The sequence below is a fragment of the Scyliorhinus canicula genome, chromosome 12 (assembly GCF_902713615.1).
Source record: "Scyliorhinus canicula chromosome 12, sScyCan1.1, whole genome shotgun sequence".
NCBI lineage: Eukaryota > Metazoa > Chordata > Chondrichthyes > Carcharhiniformes > Scyliorhinidae > Scyliorhinus > Scyliorhinus canicula.
Window position 1 is genome coordinate 51,362,190 of NC_052157.1, and position 19,836 is coordinate 51,382,025.

The window sequence follows — 19,836 nt, forward strand, 5'->3', positions numbered from 1 at the left end:
CAAAAGAGAGTTCCAAACTTCACCACCGTGTTTAGATGCGTTCCCCAATTTCATTCCCGAATGGTCTGGCTCTCATTTTTAACACTCTGTACCCTATTCTGGACTCCCCATCCATGAGAAATAGTTTTTCTATCCAACCTATCTGTTCCCCTCAACATCTTGAAAGCTTTGCTGCCAGGTAATCCCAACTGCCGTCTTTCCCGCACCGCGCTCTTCCCAAGTGCACCAGACTCTCCCGAAACTCCTCAATCCCCAACTAATCTCAATGCCCCGCTCTCTCCCCATAATCCTGAATACACTTCGAACTAATCACACTGCCCACTCATTACCCATTGCCCTGTCTCAAACCCCAACTAAATTCACTGTCTCAATCACTCCCAATAACACTGCGCCTTACTTGGCTCAATAATCTTCAGGGTGAAAATGGGTGTTAACATCTGCCTACAGCACTCACTAGGTCAAAGCTATCCAAGCAGTACAGTGGCAGTGATTAGCACTACTGTCGCACAGCACCAGGGACCCAGTTCAATTCTGATCTTGGGTGACTGTGCGGAGTTTGCACATTCTCCCAGTGTCTGCATAGGTTTCCTCCAGGTGCTCCGGTTTCCTCCCAGTCCAAAGATGTGCAAGTTAAGTTTATTGGCCATGATGAATTGTCCCTTAGTGTCCAAAGGGTAGGTAGGATTGCAGGGATAGGGCAGGGGTGTGGGGCTAGGTAGGGTGCCCTTTTGGAGGGTCGGCACAAACTCAATGAGCTAAATGGCCTCCTTCTGTAGTGTAGGGATTCAATACTCCAACTCTTGCGTGGACATTTCTTCTAACTACCAAGTGTTATAAATCATTTCTATCAAGCTCAGCCCAAGTCAGCATCAGCTTATCTGTGTTTAAGATTATCTCCCCATTCATCTTTATTGAGCTTCAACCATAGCAAGATGCTTGCTCCTGTTTTAGTCTTCAGCACCGTTCCAAATGCAGTTCTCCACATCCTAGCCCAGTATTGTCCATCTTCTCTTTCAGTTTTTATTGCTGATTTCCAGCTTTTACCGTTTCGCATGTAGAGCCATTGCATGCACAAGCCTACATACCTTAATTGCTTCTACTTCCGGACCAGAAGGACCAGCTTTCTTCTTCTCTCCTGACAACCCTGCGCCTGGTGTGAAACTTCAGAACAAAACAAATCATTTTGTTATTTTATGGGTCCCATAAAAAACTTCTCTGGACCTTTAAAGCCACAAAGTTGAAAAACCAGTGCAGTATCTGATCTTTTCATAAACTGATACAATTTACAATGCTCCACTGAATGGAGCAGCACTTGAAGTAGCTTCCCTCAGAAACACCCACGGTGCTGAAAAGGCAACATTTTAGCACAACGATCAAGAAACCACCAATTTGGAAACACTGACGACCCCCCCCCCCCCCCCTCCGACAAAGAGAAAAGCCTCTTTAACAGGTTTATTCCCACGTAACAAACTCCAAGTGTTTCTGAGGCAAGACATCAAGTCAAATTTAGTATCTGTATCTTACGTCTTTGTTTTCTTGGTTATATCCTTTGCAAGTTGCGCCCCACGCTTGCCTTTGAACATTCGATCCGCTTCCTGACGTTCCTGTGGCAATACATCACATCCAGTTACAGTCAAACTGATTGACTCTAGCTGAGCAACATCTGCCCAAATCACACAATTCTTCACTCTAAGGAGCAGGATCAGATTAGAATACCAGGAATGCTTGCATCTTGTAGATATTGACCAAGATGGGTATAGTTTCAATGGCCTTGCTCTGTAGCCAGTAAGGGTGAACATGCTGCAGCTCACATTGGGGAGAAATTGAACTTGTACCCTCACCACAGAAACCAGATTGGCTATTTCTACAGGGGTTAAAGTTGCAGCTGTCGTTTGAACTCAGGAACAATCTGCAGGGTCATGGGAAAAAGGCAGGGGAGTGGGACTAGCTGAGTTGCTCTTGTAGAGAATTGGCACATAGAAGGAAACTGATCCACCTGTCCTATGTTGTAACCATTCGATGAATCTATTCCATTCGGCGACTGTAAAACTTCCCAAAACTCACATTTTGCAAACATGCGTTAGTAAATCACCTCTGCCCTGATTAAAACAACAATTAACTTTGTATTCTTAACAGGGTCAGACATCGCAAAGATCACTTTCAGGTGATATTTTAAATTAGCCTGGCTATATCTTCCACAAACGTATGGCTAAATCTAACTACAGCATATCCTCACAGGAAACAAATCAATATTAGACACTGCCGCCTCCTAACCCATTTAATTCAAGATGTGGAGATGCCGGCGTTGGACTGGGGTGAGCACAGTAAGAAGTCTTACAACACCAGGTTAAAGTCCAACAGGTTTGTTTCAAACACGAGCTTTCGGAGCACGGCTCCTTCACGGCTCATTCACCTGAAGAAGGAGCCGTGCTCCGAAAGCTCGTGTTTGAAACAAACCTGTTGGACTTTAACCTGGTGTTGTAAGACTTCTTACTCTGCATTTAATTCAAGGCAGCAAGCAGATTTTAAATTCAACACAATACATAAAAACATTTTGTCTTGGAACCCTGAATGTTTTATTACATTAAAAACTCTGCACAAATGCAAGCTTCTGCTTTCAATCTTAAACATCTAGTATTAATTTCAGCCCCAAGTATTCTGTACTTATTTAACAGCTTGTCTTTAGAAGTTTCTGGGAATGATGTATACGCAGTGCAGAGGACAGAGGCTGCAACATCCCAATGCTCAGACTACATACTGGAAGCAACATCACAACCCAGTTATTAAACTTGCCCAACATGGAATTAAATCCAGCCTCTGTGGTACAATCAGCTGCAGTGACCTTTTTGATCGAAATAATTGAAGAAGCAAAATAGCAAACAAAACAAGTATTCTCTCTGGTTAAAATCCCAAAATTTCAGTCTGTATTTTTATGGTAAAATTGGACCATATCTTGAGCAGATGGGAATGATGAAACAATTTAAAACCTACATCATGGTTTTGAGAGTGTTACCAAGTAAAGAACATGACGCACAGCAAGGCTTCCGGATCAGATGGACTGTTTCCCACATTTCAGCCGAATCGGGACTCGGGTCAAGAGTTCTGCAATGGGGAAGAGCTTTCAATGATGAACGCTGTGGAGAGATCATGCACCAAGAGCTCTCCAACAGCCTGAACTCCAGCAACAATCAGGATGGATGGAGCAGAGAGCACACGCATTTAGCAATTTCATTGCATCCATGTTAGGAATTCAAGCTAAAATCCAGAATCTCATTAGACAGGTGATATTATTTTTTTAAATATATAAATTTAGAGTACCCAAATCATTTTTTCAATGAAGGGGCAATTTAGTGTGGCCAATCCACCTACCCTGCACATCTTTGGGTTGTGGGGGCGAAACCCACGCAAACACGGGGAGAATGTGCAAACTCCACACTGACAGTGACCCAGAGCCGGGATCGAACCTGGGACTTTGGTGCAGTGAGGCAGCAATGCTAACCACTGTGCTGACCCAGATATTAGCTTGAGGGGTGCAGCACAGACTGAACTGTCAAGAAGGCAACCTCTTGATGGGATGAGTGACCCGTCAAATTTAACATTGGCTGCTAGGTCACGTATAAAAGGATGTCATTTCTGTGTTTACAATTGTTGAGCTATGGAAACGTTCAGCTTCTTCTAGTGGCAACATGTAGGTGGTGGGGGTCACATGTTTGGTGGCTCCTGTTAGAGCTTTTGTTTTTGCACCGAGTTCTTAGAACATACAGTGCAGAAGGAAGCCATTCGGCCCATCAAGTCTGCACCAACCCATTTAAGCCCTCACTTCCACCCTATCCCCATAACTCAATAACCCCATCTTATCTTTTTGATCATTAAGGGCAATTTAGCATGGCCAATCCACCCACCCTGCATGTCTTTGGACTGAAGGAGGAAACCGGAGCACCCGGAGGAAACCCATGCAGACACGGGGCGAATGTGCAGACTTCTCAGACAGTGACCCAGCGGGGAAATCGAACCTGGGACCCTGGCGCTGTGAAGCCTCAGGGCTTCCGTGCTGCCCATTTGTTGGGGAGAATTTTGTATGATTAGTTTATGGAAAGCCTAAGGCAACCAAAGAATATCAAAAACCCAGAAAAAGTATCTGGAAAAAAGGGGGCAAGCGAAAGTCCATCGGGGAGTTTAGCAGGAGGAAAGATGGTGGGATCAGGCTCGCCAAGTTGGGCCATTCCCATTATGGTGGATAAGTTGGCCGTGGTAATGACAGGGGAGTTTGATCGGCTGTTTTCTAAGCACTTTGACAGACAAGGAATGGTGGCCTCACTCAAGGAGTGGGTGGATGAAACTCTTGCACTGCTGAAGGAGGCTCTGGCTAAGATGTTGATGGAGGTGCAGGATCAAGAAGAGGTGTTGAAGGGGGTGGAGGAAGCATTGCTGCAGCACAACAACCAGTTCACCTCAATAGGCGAGGAGCTGCGGAGGGTGGTTGAGAGTAACAAAGGGTTGAGTGCCAAAGTGGAGGACCTGGAGAATAGGTCACAAAGATAGAATCTAAGGATCGTGGGACTGCCCAAGGGGCTGGAGTGTCGGAGGCCGACAGTATTTTGCAGAGATATTCGCCAATTTGTTGGGGAAGTAGGGGGACCCTTCCTTTATGTGCAGGACATGGGTTACCAGTCTCTCCTGTCAAACCCAAAGGAGCCACCAAGAGCTGTGATAGCATGCTCCCAGTTATCAGATGAAGGAAAAGGTTCCGAGGTGGAACAAGCTGAAACGAGCGGAGAGGTGAGAAGGTGGTGATATTCACATATACTAAGATCTCATGTCGGAGCTGGCAAGCTGACGGGTGGCCGTTGGTCGGGCTAACAAACGAAATGAAAATTGCTTATTGTCACAAGTAGGCTTCAAATGAAGTTACTGTGAAAAGACCCTAGTTGCCACATTCCGGCGCCTGTTCGGGGAGGCTGGTATGGGAATTGAACCCACGCTGCTGACCTGCCGTGGTCTGTTTTAAAAGCTAGCTATTTAGCCCATGGTGCTAAACCAGCCACAAGGCGACGTTGTATAAAGGCAACGTGGCGTTTGGGGTGGTCTACCCAGCGAAGCTGAGGGTCAAAGACTACTATGAGACGACGGAGGAGGTGGAGGCATTTGTGGAGGACTGGGACTGAATTGAGTTTAGACTTTAGCTGTGTTAACCGTTTTTCTCGTTTCTCGATTTTCTTTCCCCCCCTTTTTTGTTCTCTTGGCAGGTTGTGTTTGGGAAGGGACAGATGTGGTATTTGCGGAGATTTGTTTTGTTTGAGTTTGAAGGATTATTGGGTTGGGACTGTGGAAGGTTTGGGTGTGTGGGCCTTTGTGTTCGTTTTCTCTATGGAGGGGAGGGGCTCTGGCAGGTGCCACCTCGCGAGCAAGCTAAGATGGCTAGTGAACGGGAGAGACATGGGGGGAGTCGGCCACAGGCATTGGAACCTGTATGGTCAGATTTCGATCGGCCTTGGGAGGTGTGAATGAGGAGGGGGATGATACTACGAGAGGTGGCTTTGAGAGAAAGTGGTTGGCGGGTTTCTGGGAAGGGGGAATGGTAGCTGACGGTCAAGTGAAGGACCATGGGAAGCTTCGATGGGCTGGATGAGTCAGGTGTTCCACTCAGGCTTTGATAGCGAGGGCAGCGATACTGGTGGGTAAGAGGGTGAGATTCCAGATGGAGATGGTGGTGGCTCACCAGGAGGGTTGGTACATAATAGTAAAGGGTGCTTTGGAGGGGAGGTTAGTGGTGCTGGTTAGCGTATGTGCCCAGAATTGGGACAATATAGGTTTCTCAAGATGATGTTGGCTGCCATAGCAAATTTGTATACACACCAGGGGGTGACTTGAATACCAGTGCTGAATCCAAAGGTGGACAGATTCATAGAACTTATGGTACAGAAGGGGCCATTCAGCCCATCGAGTCTGCACCGGCCCTTGGAAAGGGCACCTTATTTATTCTCAGGCTTCTTCCCTATACCCGTAACCCGACCTAACCTTTTGGATACTAAGGGGCAATTTAGCATGGCCAATCCACCTAACTTGCACATCTTTGGACTGTGGGAAGAAGGAAACTGGAACACCCGGAGGAAACCCACGCAGACACGGGAAATGCAAACTCAACACAGACACTCACCAGAGGCCAGAATGGGGGGGAAATGGGCCTGAAAGTATTGGCTACGTTTATGAGGGGGATGTGAGGGGCGAACCAGTGGAGGTTTTTGCACTCACACGATAAGGAGTATTAGTTCTTTTCGCCAGTGCACAATGTGTATTCTAGGATTGACTTTCTTGTCGTGGGGATGGTTGTTGGCCGGGGTGAGGAAGGCAGAATATTCGGCCTATGCTCCACATAGAGTGAATGAGGTCCCGGAGAAGGGGCCGGTACAGAGGCCTGCGTGGAGATTGGATGTGGGGCTGTTGGCAAACCCAAATTTTTCACCAAAATGGTAAAGGTGATGGAGGACTATGTAGGGTTGAATAGGAACAGGGAGGTTTCACCGTCAGTGGTGTGGGGAGCGTTGAAAGCAGCAGTGAGGGACGAGGTCATCTTGTTTAAGGCTCAGGTGGACAGAGGCAAGAGAGGGGTGTCAGCAGTTGGTAAATTAAATTTTGGAGATGGATGGAAGGTACCTGACTCCGGATCTTCAGGTGAGGAGGAAGGAGTTACAGGAGAGGTCTGACCTTCTGTCAACTGGGAAGGCAGTTGAGGCAGGCGGGGGGGGCCGTGTACGAGTATGGGGCGGAAGAAGTGCGGGTGGCGATAGGGAAGTTGCAGACAGGTAAGGCGTCAGGGCCAGATGATTTCCCAGTGGAGTTTTCTGACAGGTTTATGGATAAGTCGGCGCTGCTGTCGGTGGAGATGTTTGAGGACACTGGCTAAGGGGGCAATGCTGGGGACAATGGGACAGGCTTCCATTTTATTGCTGCCTAAAAAGGACAAGGACCCGGTGGGAATGCGGGTCGCATAGCCCAATCTCGCCGTTGAATGTGGATGCCAAGATTTTGGCAAAGGTTCAGACGCTCAGGTTGGAGAAGTGCCCCCCGAAGGTTATTGCGGAGGTTCAGACAGGGCAGACAGCTGTCGTTGAATCGAAGCACAAAGAACAACAAAGAAAAGTACAGCACAGGAACAGGCTCCTCAGCCCTCCAAGTCTGCGCCGACCATGCTGCTTGCCTAACATAAAACCTTCTACGTTTCCAGAGTCCGTATCCCTCTATTCCCATCCTATCCATGTATTTGTCAAGACATACCTTAAATGTCACTCTCTTACCTGCTTCCAACACCTCCAGCAGCGAGTTCCAGGTACCCAATATGCTCTGGGTAAAAGAACTTCCCTTGCACATCTCCTCTAAATGTTGCCCCTCGCACCTTAAACCCATGTCCCCCAGTAATTGACTCTTCCATGTGCGGCATCTGTTGATTGTGGTGCTTTCTCCAGCAGAGAGGAGGGAGATGGAAGTGATACTGGATGCGTAGGAGTTTGATCGTGTGAAGTGGAGCTATTCGTTTGCGGTGTTGGAGAGGTTTGGGATTGGGCCTAAGTTTGTGGTATGGGTGAAATTGTTGTACAAGGACCCAATGGCGTGTGGACGCACAATTGAGATGAGTTCTGGGGGCTTCCTGTTGCACAGGGGAATGAAGCAGGTGTTCCCCATGTCCCCCATCTTCTGTCTGTGCTGGCAATAGACCCCTTGGCCATAGGGCTGAGGTGCTTGGCTAAATGGAGGTGGATAGTGGGGGGTGGGGGAATTGGGTGTCCCTGTATGCTGATGATCTGTTGTTGTATATCTCCAATCCGGGCTCTTCAGTGGGGGATATAATGTGACTGCTGAGGAGACTGGAGGCTTTATCTTCCTAAAATTGGGAAAAGAGGGGTGTTTTGTGGTGTCTTCTCCAGGGGCGGGAGAGTTTCAGGTGGCAACAACCCACTTCAGGTACCAGGGAGAACAGGTGGCTAGGAATTGGGCACGACTCCGTAAGTTGAACTTCACGGGTTTGGTGGGCAGGGTCAAGGTGAATTTATTGAGGTGGGATAGCCGGGTGCAGATGGTCAAGAAGAAAATCTTGCTGCTGCTTTTATTTTTGTTTCAGTGTCTTTTTACCAAAATCGTTTTTATGGGGGAGGATAGGTTGGTTTTGTTGTTTGTGTGAGCAGGGAAGATGGCAAGGATTAGGAGAATGGTGCTGCAGAGAGGGTAACAGTCAGGTAGCCTGGCCCTTCCAAACCGGTAATACTATTATTGGGCGGCAAACGCAGAGAAGGTGCGGGGGCGGAGAAGGGAGATGGAAGCTTGGGGTCGGATAGAAACAGGCTCTTATAAGGGGTTGCAGAGGCTGGCAACGGCTTCGCTCCCGTTTGCCCCAGGTAAATACTCGGGCAATCGGTGATGGTGGCCACGCTGAAAATATGGAGGAAATTTCGGCAGCACTTCAGGGTGGGGTTGAAGTTGATGCCGATTCGAGGGAACCGTGGGTTTGAGCCAGGGAGGATGGATGTGAGGTTTCAGGGATGAGGGAGTGAGGGGTAATGGAAATGATGGGACATATTTTTAGAAGGGCGGTTTGAGTTTGGAAGAGTTGGCAGAGAAGTTTGGGATCCCGTGAGGGGAGGTTTTCAGGTATATGTAGGTGTGAGATTTCGCGAAAAAGGTTTTTCCCGTTGGCATCATGCTCCTCGTTGTTGGAGGGGGTGCTATAAGTGATGGGGCTGGAGGAGGGGGCCATCTCTGATCAAAATGAGGATTTTGGAGGAGGATAGGTGTCTCTGGAGGGAGTTAAAGCCAAGTGGGAGGAAGAGCTGGGGATGGCACTGGAGATGGGGATGTGCTGTGAGGTGCTGCGGAGAGTGAATGCTACAACCTTGTGTGCGAGGCTGGTGCTGATACAGATAAAGGTAGTTACAGAGCATACCTGATGAAGTAGAGGATGCGACGGTTGTTGGAAGGGCTAGAGGTTATTTGTGAGCAGTGTGGGAGGGGACCGACCAATTATACACATATGTTCTGGTCCTGCCCCAAGTTGGAGAAATTTTGAAGGGAGTTCTTCAGCATCAGGTCGGTGGTCTTGCATGTGGATTTAGAGCCCAGTCCCCTGGTGCCACATTCAGGGTGTCAGACTGGCTGGAGTTGCAGACAGGAGCAGAGACAGATGCTTTAGCCTTTGCCTCGTTGATCGCTTGCAGGCAGGTTCTGTTGGGATGGTGGTCAGTTTCTCCACCCTGTACGTTTGTGTGGTTGGGGGATTTAATGGTGTTTTTGTATTTGGAAAAGGTGAGGGGAGTGAGTCATGAGTCCCATAAGTGATGGGGTTTGTTTATACTACATGTCAAGGAGCTGGTTACCGTCAACTGCTAGGGAGGGGATGTGGTGGGGAGGATTTGAGGTTCTGGTAATGTTGCGTTTTAAATGTTAAAAAATAGAATAAAAATACTAAAAAAAAATTAGAGCTATGAAGATTGTAGTGTTTACACAAGACAGAATGCCTGTTGTGACTACACCATTTTCAACAGCAGCTAGACACGTTTTTCCAGTTTGACCTTCTAGAAAATGCAACATTGCACTCAAAGCTGAAAATATTGAATCCGATACAAAAGGTCAAAATCATAAAATATTGAAACCATTGCCTTTATATACACGTTGATATATATCTGATGTGCAGATATATGGGTCACCAAACATGGCAAGGCAGGTAGAGGTTGGAGCTCAAAATTATTTGTTTCAAAACTAGAGACAGAGACTATCAAAGGGATATGGGTGAATTTGAACAAGGCTACAGATGGAAGCATTTACAATTCCTCGTGCCCCACTATTTGGGGCAGCACAACGCCAAGCATTGCTGCCTCACAGTGCCTCAGCGTCAGGCACCCAGGTTTAATTCTGGCCTTGGGTGACTTGACCATGTGGAGTTTGCACGTTCTCCCCTTGTCCACATGATTTCCTCCGAGTGCTTGGGTTTCCACCCAGTCAACGATCTGCAGGCTAGGTGGATTGGTCATGCCTCTTAGTGTCCAAGGATGTGCAGGTTAGGTGGGATTACGGGGATAGGGTGGGGGCATGGGCCTGGGTGCTCTTTCGGAGGGTCGGTGCAGATTAGGTGGACCGAATGGCCTTCTTCTGCACTGTAGGGGTTTTGTCATAGGAAAGAGGCAAGTAATGGAGGAGCACTGGCATTATCTGGGATGAGACTTGTGGGTGTAAACCGGAGTACCCAGAGGAAACCCACGCAGACACGGGGAGAATGTGCAGACTTCGCACAGACAGTGACCCAAGCTGGGAATTGAACCTGGGACCCTGGCGCTGTGAAGCAATAGTGCTAGCCACTGTGCTACCATATTCTGCATTAAGGCAGCGGTGGAATAAGGGAATCAGAGATTGATTTTTTTCTCAAGCCCATAGATTTCAAAAGAGACACCATTATACTCATGTTTACACATAAATAGACCCCAAAACAATGTCCAACAACAACAAAAACTTTTTCTCTAAAATCAAATTCTGTGGAAACAAAGATTTGCAGATCTGATGTTGCAGCTAATGATGAATGCAGAATACATTGTTGCGGTCAAATCTAAGTCATACCTTTAGTTTGACTTTCTGGAAATCCAGGACTCTGACCTGCGGGACTTTGTGGATCACATACAGACGATAATGCTTCTTGTTTGTTACCGGGTTCCTCAGGATGCTGTAAATCAACCCAGTTCATCATTTCAACCCATTTGTCTCAAACTGATCTAATTACTGTCAAACCCCACTGAGTGGAAGGGGTAAAAAAGAAAGACCTGCATTAATATACCACCTTTTCTGACCACCAGGCTTTAAAAACAATGAAATACTTTTCAAGTGCAGTCTTTGTTGCAATCTAGGAGATACAGCAGCCAATTGGTGCATAGAAAGCTCCCAAAATCAGTCATCATGACCAGATAATCGATTATGTGATGTTCAGAGGTAAATATTGACCTGCACATCAGGGAAAAGTCCCCATTCTGCTTCAAAACAGTGGCATGGAATGTTTTACATTCATTCTAACACGGAATTGGTTTAAGGTCGCGCCAAAAAGACCACTGCCCCAACAGTGAGGCACTTCCTCAGTGTTGCACTCAGATGAGTGACGGAGGACACCGTTAGAATTTAGTACTGAAGGCAAAAAAAATCTGAAAATTGTGCGACAAAGATGTATATACAGCACAAAGCAGCAGACACTGCAGCATGAAACGTTATAACACTGCCTCATGATTTGTTGTGAAATGCAAATACTTCTCAATCAATGCATTGAGGTCAGTTTCTATTGCTGGATGGGACCGTTTGCTGTGTGTGCCCTTGGCTGGACATCTCTAATCCTCATACTTCTTTGCATTAAATTCCATTTGACACTTTTCTGAGATACAATTATATAACAGACTATAACACCCCACAATAACTTATATGCTGGAGTCCGCACACACCAGCACCCAGAATGGTGCAGTCAAAAATGGTTCATGCGATTTCCGGTAGTGTCTGGAGATGGATAGAAAGTTGGCTCGCAGACAGGAAGCAAACTGTTGGATTAAATGGGTCTTTTTCTGATTGGCAGTGATGAGTGGGGTACCGCAGGGATCTGCGCTGGGACTTCAACTGTTCACATTACATATTAATGATTTGGACTGGGGAACTGAGTGTATTATCTCCAAATTTGCAGATGATACAAAAATTGGGTATGAGGGTGAGCTGTGAGGAGAATGCAGAGATGCTTCAGCGAGATTTGGACCGGCTGAATGAGTGGGCAGATGCATGACAAACGCAGTATAACGTGGATAAACCTGAGGTTATCTGCTTTGGTAGCAAAAATAGGAAGGTAGATTATTTTTTCAATATGTGTAAATTAAGAGAGGTGGATACTCAGTGAGACCGTGGTGTTGTCAGTCGCTGAAAGCACACACGCAGGTACAGCAGGCAGTAAAGAAGGCAAATGGTATATTGGCCTTCATAGCAAGAGGATTTGAGTGTAGGAATAGAGATGATTTACTGCAATTGTATAGAGCATTGGTGAGGCCACACCTGGATATAGTGTGCAGTTTTGGTCTCCTTATCTGAGGAAGGACGTTCCTGCTCTGAAGGGAGTGCAGCAAAGGTTTACCAGACTGATTCCTGGGACGGCGGGACTGTCATACGAAGAGAGACTAAATCGGTTAGGATTGTATTAATTGGAGTTCAGAAGAGTGAGAGGGGATCTCATAAAAACTTACAAACTTCTAACAGGATTAGACAAGGTAAATTCAGAAACAATGTTCCAAACAGGGGGGGGGGGGGGGGGGGGAAAGAGTCCAGAACTAGGGTCATGGTTTGGGGATTAGTACTGAGGCGAGGAGGAAGTTCTTCACCCAGAGTCATCCATGGCCGGAATTGAACCTGGGTCCCTGGTGCTGTGAGGCAGTAGTGCTAACCACCGTGCCACCCACGGGATGGGAGTCCTGAATGGGATGGAGTCCTTATCGGATGTTGGGTGTGAAGAGGTGTAGTCAAGGTAGCTGCGGGACTCAGGGGGTTTGTAATGGATACTAGCCGACAGCCTATTCCCAGAAATTGAAACAAAGGTCAAGGAAATGCCGGAGATGGACCATGTACAGGTGGTATATGGGTGGAAATTGGAAGTGAAATTAATCAATTTTTCCAGGTTCTGGTGGGAACATTAAATGGCAACGAAACAGTCATCAATGTACCGATAAGAGAGTTGTGGGATGGGGCTGGAGTAGGATTGGATCAAAGAAGATTCCACATACTCCATAAAGAGACAGGCAAAACTGGGACCCATGCGGTACCCAAAGCTACATCTTTGATTTGGAAGAAATGAGACATGCTGAAGGAGAAACTGTTCAGAGAGAGGATAAATTCAGCCAGACGGAAAAGTGGTGGTGGATGGGGATTGTTCAGTATTAATGTTTGTGCATTGTGAAAGTATTCAGTGTAATACAGGTTCACACATGATCGAGATTAGGATGCAGGCCAAAGTGGACCATTCAGTATGTTTGTTCAGCCTAAAGTAATTTAACCAAAGGACGTGCGCGAGATGAAGTATGAAGTGTAGGTGGTGCAATATTGCCACCTACTGGTCGAGTCGTATTTGAAAAATCAGTTTTAGGACAAATCTCCCCTCCAGGCACAACTCCATATTACTCAGTCCTACGTGGAGCCCTTGTAAATTTACGGCCGTTTTCTTAAGGGGCAATTTAGCTTGGCCAATCCACTTACTCTACACATCTTTGGGTGTGGGGATGAGACCTATGAAGACACGGGGAGTATGTGCAAATTGCACACGTACAGTGACCCCGAGCCGGGATGAACCGGTTTGCAAAGAACTATTGATAGGTTAAGCCACTGTTCTTCAAAGTCGGGTGGGTGTCAGGAGGGTCGTGGAGCCGTTGTCCGCGGCGCTCCCGAGCGCGCAAATCCCCACGCAGCAGTCGGCGGCAAGTGGCCGGGTACATGTTAAAAAAAAAAATTTGGCCGCATTGTGCATGATGATCGGCGCGCATGCACAAATCGGGGGTGCATGCGCAGTGCGGCCGCTATTTTTAAAAACGGTTGCAGCTTTTTGTTTTACAAGTTCTGTAGTGGTTTTGATTCATTTAATTTTTCTTTTTTCATTCATTTTTCTTTTTTTACAAGTTTGGCGGGGTTTTATTCATTTTTTTCATTTATTTTACTCTTTTTTGTTTACAAGTTCGGGGGTGATTTATTTGATAAAATTTTACAGGAAAAAAATCAGAACTTTGGACAGATGGAGACTCCATACTTTCCGACACCGGAAGGCTTCACCTTCATCCAGCAGGTTCCATTGGAGGAGCATGTATGAGGGCCAAAGGGACCCAAAACCATTTCCTCCATTTTTGTCAGCAGCAAACAAGGTAAGAGAAGATGGTGGGTCACGCAGTTCAGCCGGCGTGGGTCGCACAGGGCGGCTGGCATGTGTCCCGAAGGTTGGCCGGTTGGTAAAAATGGGTCCCCGGGAAAAAAAGTTTGAAGAACACTGGGTTAAGTGGGCAAAAAGGTGGCACATGGAGTGTAATGTGAAGTTGTTCATTTTGGAAGGGAGAACAAAAAAACGTCAGTTGTAGGGAAGTAGCTGGAGTCCATTATCAAGGACTTCATAGCACAGCATTTGAAAAGCAGTGGTGTAATCAGACAAAGTCAGCATGGATTTATGAACAGGAAATCATGCTTCATAAATCTACTAGAATTCTTTGAAGATGGCGGCATAATGATTAGCACTGCTGCCTCAGAGGGCCAGGGACCCAGGCTCAATTCCAGCCATGGGTCATTATCTGTGTGGAGCTTGTACGTTCTCAGCGTCTGCATGGGTTTCCTTCGGGAGTTCCAGTTTCCTCCCACAGTCCAAAGATGTGCAGGTTAGGTGGATTGGTCATGCTAAATTGCCCCCAGATGTTCCAAAGGTTAAGTGAGGTTATTGGTTTAGAGGATAGGGTGGGGGTGCAGGCCTAGGTAGGATGTTTTTCCAGAGAATCGGTGTAGACTCGAAGGGCTGAATGGCTTCCTTCTGCACTGTAGTGATTCTTTGATTCTATGCAACTAGTAGAGTTGACCAGGGAGAACCAGTGGACGTGGTTTATTTAGACTTTCAGACGGCTTTTGACAAGGTCTCACATAGCAAATTATTATATAAAGTGAAAGCACATGGGATTTCGGGTAGTTTCTTGAGATGGATAGAAGGCTGGTTAGCAGGCAGGAAGCAAAACATTGGAATAAACCAATTGGAAGAGGTGACGAGTGGTGGACCACAGGGGTCTGTGCTAAGACCCCTACTGTTCACATTATATGTTAATGATTTGGACGATGGAACTAAATGTATGATCTCCAAATTTGCAGATGGCATAGATGGTACTAAATTGGATGGGAGGATGAACTAAGAAGAGGATGCAGAGATGCTTCATAGAATCAGAGACTGCTGACAGTGCAGGCCATTCGGGCCATCGAATCTGCAACAGCCCTCTAAAAGAGCACTCTAACTAGGTCTACTACGCCGCCTTATCACTGTAACCCCATGATCCCACCTAACCTGTGGACACAAAGGGACAATTTAGCTTGGCCAATCCAGCTAATCTGCACATTTTTAGACTGTGGGAGGAAACCGGAGCACCCAGAAGAAACCCACACAGACACGGGGGAAAAGTGCAAACTCCAGTCACCCGAGGTTGGAATTGAACCAGGGTTCCTGGCACTGTGAGGCAGCAGTGCTAACTGCTGTGCTGCCCACTCTGCCACCCACGAGATTTTGACAGGCCAAGTGAGTGGGTATATGTATGGCAGAACCAGTATATGGTGGATAAATGTGAAGTTATCCACTTTGGTAGCAAAAATAGAAAGACAGATTATTATTTGAATGGGTGTAAATTGAGGGGTGGATACTCAACAAGACCGTGGTTCCCTTCTGCACTAGTCGTTGAACGTAAGCGTGCAGGTACAGCATGGCAGTAAAGGAGGCAAATGGTACGTTGGCCTTCACAGCAAGAGGTTTAGAGTATAGGAATAGGGATGTTTTACAGCAATTATAGAGGGCTTTGGTGAGGCCACACCTGCAGTAGTGTGCAGTTTTGGTGTCCTTTTGTTCTTTAATAAACATTTTATTGAGGTATTTTGTGGTATTATAACAACACAATAAACAATGTACAGGAAAATATAAACATAGTGCAAAAGCCGTCTCCCTCCCTTACAGGTCCCACCTTTATTAACCCCCTACACTCAGCTAAACTAACCCTTTTTGCTGACGATTAATTTTTCGCAAAGAAGTCGACGAACGATTGCCACCTCCGGGTGAACCCCAACAGTGACGCCCTCAAAGCAAACTTGATTTTCTCCAAACAGAGAAAGCTAACCATGTCAGTGAGCCAGGTCTCCGACTTTGGGGGCTTTGAATCCCTCCAAGCTAATAGTATCCGTCTCCGGGCTACCAGGGAAGCAAAGACCAGAACATCTGCCTCTTTCTCCTCCTGGATTCCTGGGTCTTCCGACACCCCGAAAATTGCCCCCTCTGGACTCGGCGCCACACTAGTTTTTAACACCCTTGTTTTTAACATGACATCTGCAAACCCCCACCAAAATCCCGAGCTTCGGACATGCCCAGAACATGTGGACATGGTTCACTGGTCCTCCCGCACATTTTGCACACCTGTCTTCCACCCCAAAGAATCTGGGCATCCGGGCCACAGTCATGTGAGCCTGGTGAACGACCTTAAATTGTATCTGGTTGAGCAGTTTTTGTGTCCTTATCTGAGGAAGGATGTTCTTGCTATGGAGGGAGAGCAGCAGATGTTTACCAGGCTGATTCCTGGGATGGCAGACTGTCAAATGAAGAGATGCTAAATTGATTGGAATTAGACTCATTGGAGTCTCGAAGAGTGGGAGGGGATCTCATGGAAACCAGCTGGATTCGACAGGGTAGGTTCAAAAAGAGGGCGGCACAGTGGCTAGCACTGCTGCCTCACATTGCTGAGGACCCGGGTTCAATCCCGGCCCCAGGTCACTGTCCATGTGGAGTTTGCACATTCTCCCCGTGTTTGCGTTGGTCTCACCCCCACAACCCAAAGATGTGCAGGCTGGGTGAATTAGCCACGCTAAATTGCCTCTTAATTGGAAGAAAAAATAATTGGGTACACTAAATTTATTTTAAAAAAAGATTGAGAGAATGTTTCAGATGGTGGGGGAAGTTCAGAATTAGAGGTCATAGTTTGAGGATATGGGATACACCTTTTAGGACTGAGATGAGGAGAAATTTCTTCACCCAGAGAGCGGTGAATCTGTGGAGTTCACTACCACAGAAAGTAGACGAAGCCAAAACTTTGTGTAATTTCAGGAAGACATAGCTCTTGGAGCTAAAGGGATCAAGCGATATGGCAGGGGGGAAACGACGGGATCAGGGTATTGAACTTGGATGATCAGCCGTGATCATAATGAATGGCGGGGCAGTCTTGGAAGAGCCGAATGGCTTCCTCTTGCTCTATTTCTTATGTAACAGGGGATTACTTAATTGGAGAAAAACTGCAGAAAGCTGCAACGCAAAGGGACTTGGGGGCACATGTGCACGAAGCACAAAGCTAGTACACAGGTACAGCAGGTATCAGGAAGGCTAATTGGTGGAGCTTTCCGAGTATGGAGGGCGCTGGAGGAGAAGTTTGTTTGTGAGGGGAAACAAATTTATATCTGCAGGTGCGGGACTTTCTGCGTAGACAGGTACCAACCTTCCCACTCCTGCCGCTCAGGGGAATTCAGGACAGGGTATTTTCCAGAGGATGGATAGGTGAGGGGACCGTTTCTGACAATTATAAGGAACTTATGGGATCAGAGGAGACACAGACCGAGGAGCTGGGGGGAGAGATAGAGGAGGGCCTTTGGGCGGACACGATGAGTAGAGTCAACGCGACCGCAACTTGTGCCAGGCTCAGCCTGATACAATTTAAGGTTGTGCACCCGGCTCACATAACAGTGGCCCGGATGAGCAGATTCTTTGGGGTGGAAGATAGGTGTGCAAAATGTGCGGGAGGACCAGCGAACCATGTCCACATGTTCTAGGCATGTCCAAAGCTGAGGGGATTTTGGCAGGGGTTTGCTGACGTCATGTCCAAGGTATTAAAGAAAAGGATGGCCAGAGGTGGCGATTTTCAGGGTGTCGCAGGATCCAGGAGGAGAAAGGCAGACTTTCTGGCCTTTGCTTCCCTGGTAGCCTGGAGGTGGATATTACTACAGTAGTCCCCCGTTATACCGCGCTCCGCAATACCGTGGTTCGCGATATACCGCAGGGGGGCTTATGGACCCCAACTGTCAGTTGTGTCAATTTCAGCGGCCGGCTCACTTTGATCCGGAGAGGGAAGCTGCTCTCTCACTGAAACAATCAGCCGGCCGCTGAAATTGACACTGCCGGCTGCTCTCTCCCTCCAATCAGAAACATTAAAACTTAAAAGTTGGATTGGAGGGAGAGAGCAGCCGGCAGTGTCAATTTCAGCGGCCGGCTGATTGTTTCAGTGAGAGAGCAGCTTCCCTCCGGATCAAAGTGAGCCGGCCGCTGAAATTGACACTGCCCGCTGCTCTCTCCCTCCAATCCAACTTTTAAGTTTTAATGTTTCTGATTGGAGGGAGAGAGCAGCCGGCAGTGTCAATTTCAGCAGCCAGCTCACTTTGATCCGGAGAGGGAAGCTGCTCTCTCACTGAAGCAATCAGCCGGCCGCTGAAATTGACACTGCCCGCTGCTCTCTCCCTCCAATCAGTACCCCAGCAGCCACAGCCTGTACCTCAGCAGCCACGGCCTGCACCCCAGCAGCCACAGCCTGCACCCCAGCAGCCACAGCCTGCACCCCAGCAGCCACAGTACCCCAGCAGCCACAGCCTGAAGCCCAGCAGCCACGGCCTGTACCCCAGCAGCCACAGCCTGAACCCCAGCAGCCACAGCCTGAACCCCAGCAGCCACAGAGGGGAGGGGCGATGTGAGACCATGCTGGTCTTGCAGAGGCCCGTATGACCTCCTCCTGTGTTCTCTGCTCTCTCCCTCCAATCAGCCGGCAGTGTCAATTTCAGCGGCCGGCTCACTTTGATCCGGAGAGGGAAGCTGCTCTCTCACGGAAACAATCAGCCGGCCGCTGAAATTGACACTGCCGGCTGCTCTCTCCCTCCAATCAGAAACATTAAAACTTAAAAGTTGGATTGGAGGGAGAGAGCAGCGGGCAGTGTCAATTTCAGCGGCCGGCTGATTGTTTCAGTGAGAGAGCAGCTTCCCTCCGGATCAAAGTGAGCCGGCCGCTGAAATTGACACTGTTTTAATTAGATCCACGATGGGGGTTTTAAATTTATTTAAAAATCTATGCTAGCGCTTCCCATTGTGAGTCTACGGGGGTCTAACCTCTCCCCCCACCCCCCCGTAGACTCTCAATGGGAAGCGCTAGCATAGATTTTTAAATAAATTTAAAACCCCCATCGTGGATATCCGCGGCTCGGTTGCAACGTGGGTGGCTGTCTTGGACCCCAACACCCGCGTTATAAAGGGGGACTACTGTAGCATGGAGGGACTCAAGGCCCCCCGAAGTCCAAGACCTGGCTATCGGACATGGCTAGCTTTCTCTGTCTGGAGAAAATTAAGTTTGCCTTGAGAGAGTCACTGTTAGGGTTCGCCCGGAGGTGGCGGTATTTGCACTATGTTTATATTTTCATGTACATTGTTTATATTGCTGGTGTTACAATGCCAAAAAAAGCCTCAATAAAATGTTTATTAAAAAAAAAGGCTGGCTAATTGGCCCTTACTTCAAGGGGGGGTGGAGCATGTGGTGTCCACAGGTACCCTTGAGACCTTCCATGCCTATTGGGCATCGCAGGAATTGGGATGCCTTATTGACCCAAATCACATTTTGGTCTGATGATTTAAGTCTAATTTTAAGGTAGTTTCCCTTTAAGGGACTCCCTTTATTTTGTCCCTCAGTTCATTTTATTTCGTTTACCTGGTTATTTATATTCAATCAAAATAGTTGGGAGTATGCAAGGTACTGGTGAGACCACATCTGGAGTACCGTGAGCAGCTTTCTTCCCCTTCTTAAAAGGAAATATATTTTATTGCAGGCAGTTCAAAGAAGGTTCAACTAGGATGCTCCCCGGTATGAAGGGAGTGTCTTGTGAGCAAAGACTAAACATGTTGGGACTGTATTCATTAGAATTTAGAAAAATGAGGTGTGATCTCGTTGAAACATATAGGATCTTAAGGAGCTTGACAGGGTAAATGCTGAGAGAACGGTTCCCTGCATGGGAGAGTCGAGGACCAGAGGGCATAGTCTCAGAATAAAGTTG

The 19,836-nt window shown here is 47.4% G+C and overlaps 1 protein-coding gene across 1 annotated transcript in view; it reads right to left on the reverse strand.

The window, feature by feature from the left end:
* snrpa1 (small nuclear ribonucleoprotein polypeptide A') overlaps positions 1-19,836 on the reverse strand; it is a 44,032-nt gene that overhangs the window by 12,848 nt on the left and 11,348 nt on the right. Inside the window, 3 exon segments of the mRNA XM_038813361.1 lie at positions 1,086-1,161; positions 1,525-1,604; positions 10,600-10,702. Coding sequence (XP_038669289.1) covers positions 1,086-1,161; positions 1,525-1,604; positions 10,600-10,702 — 259 coding nt within the window.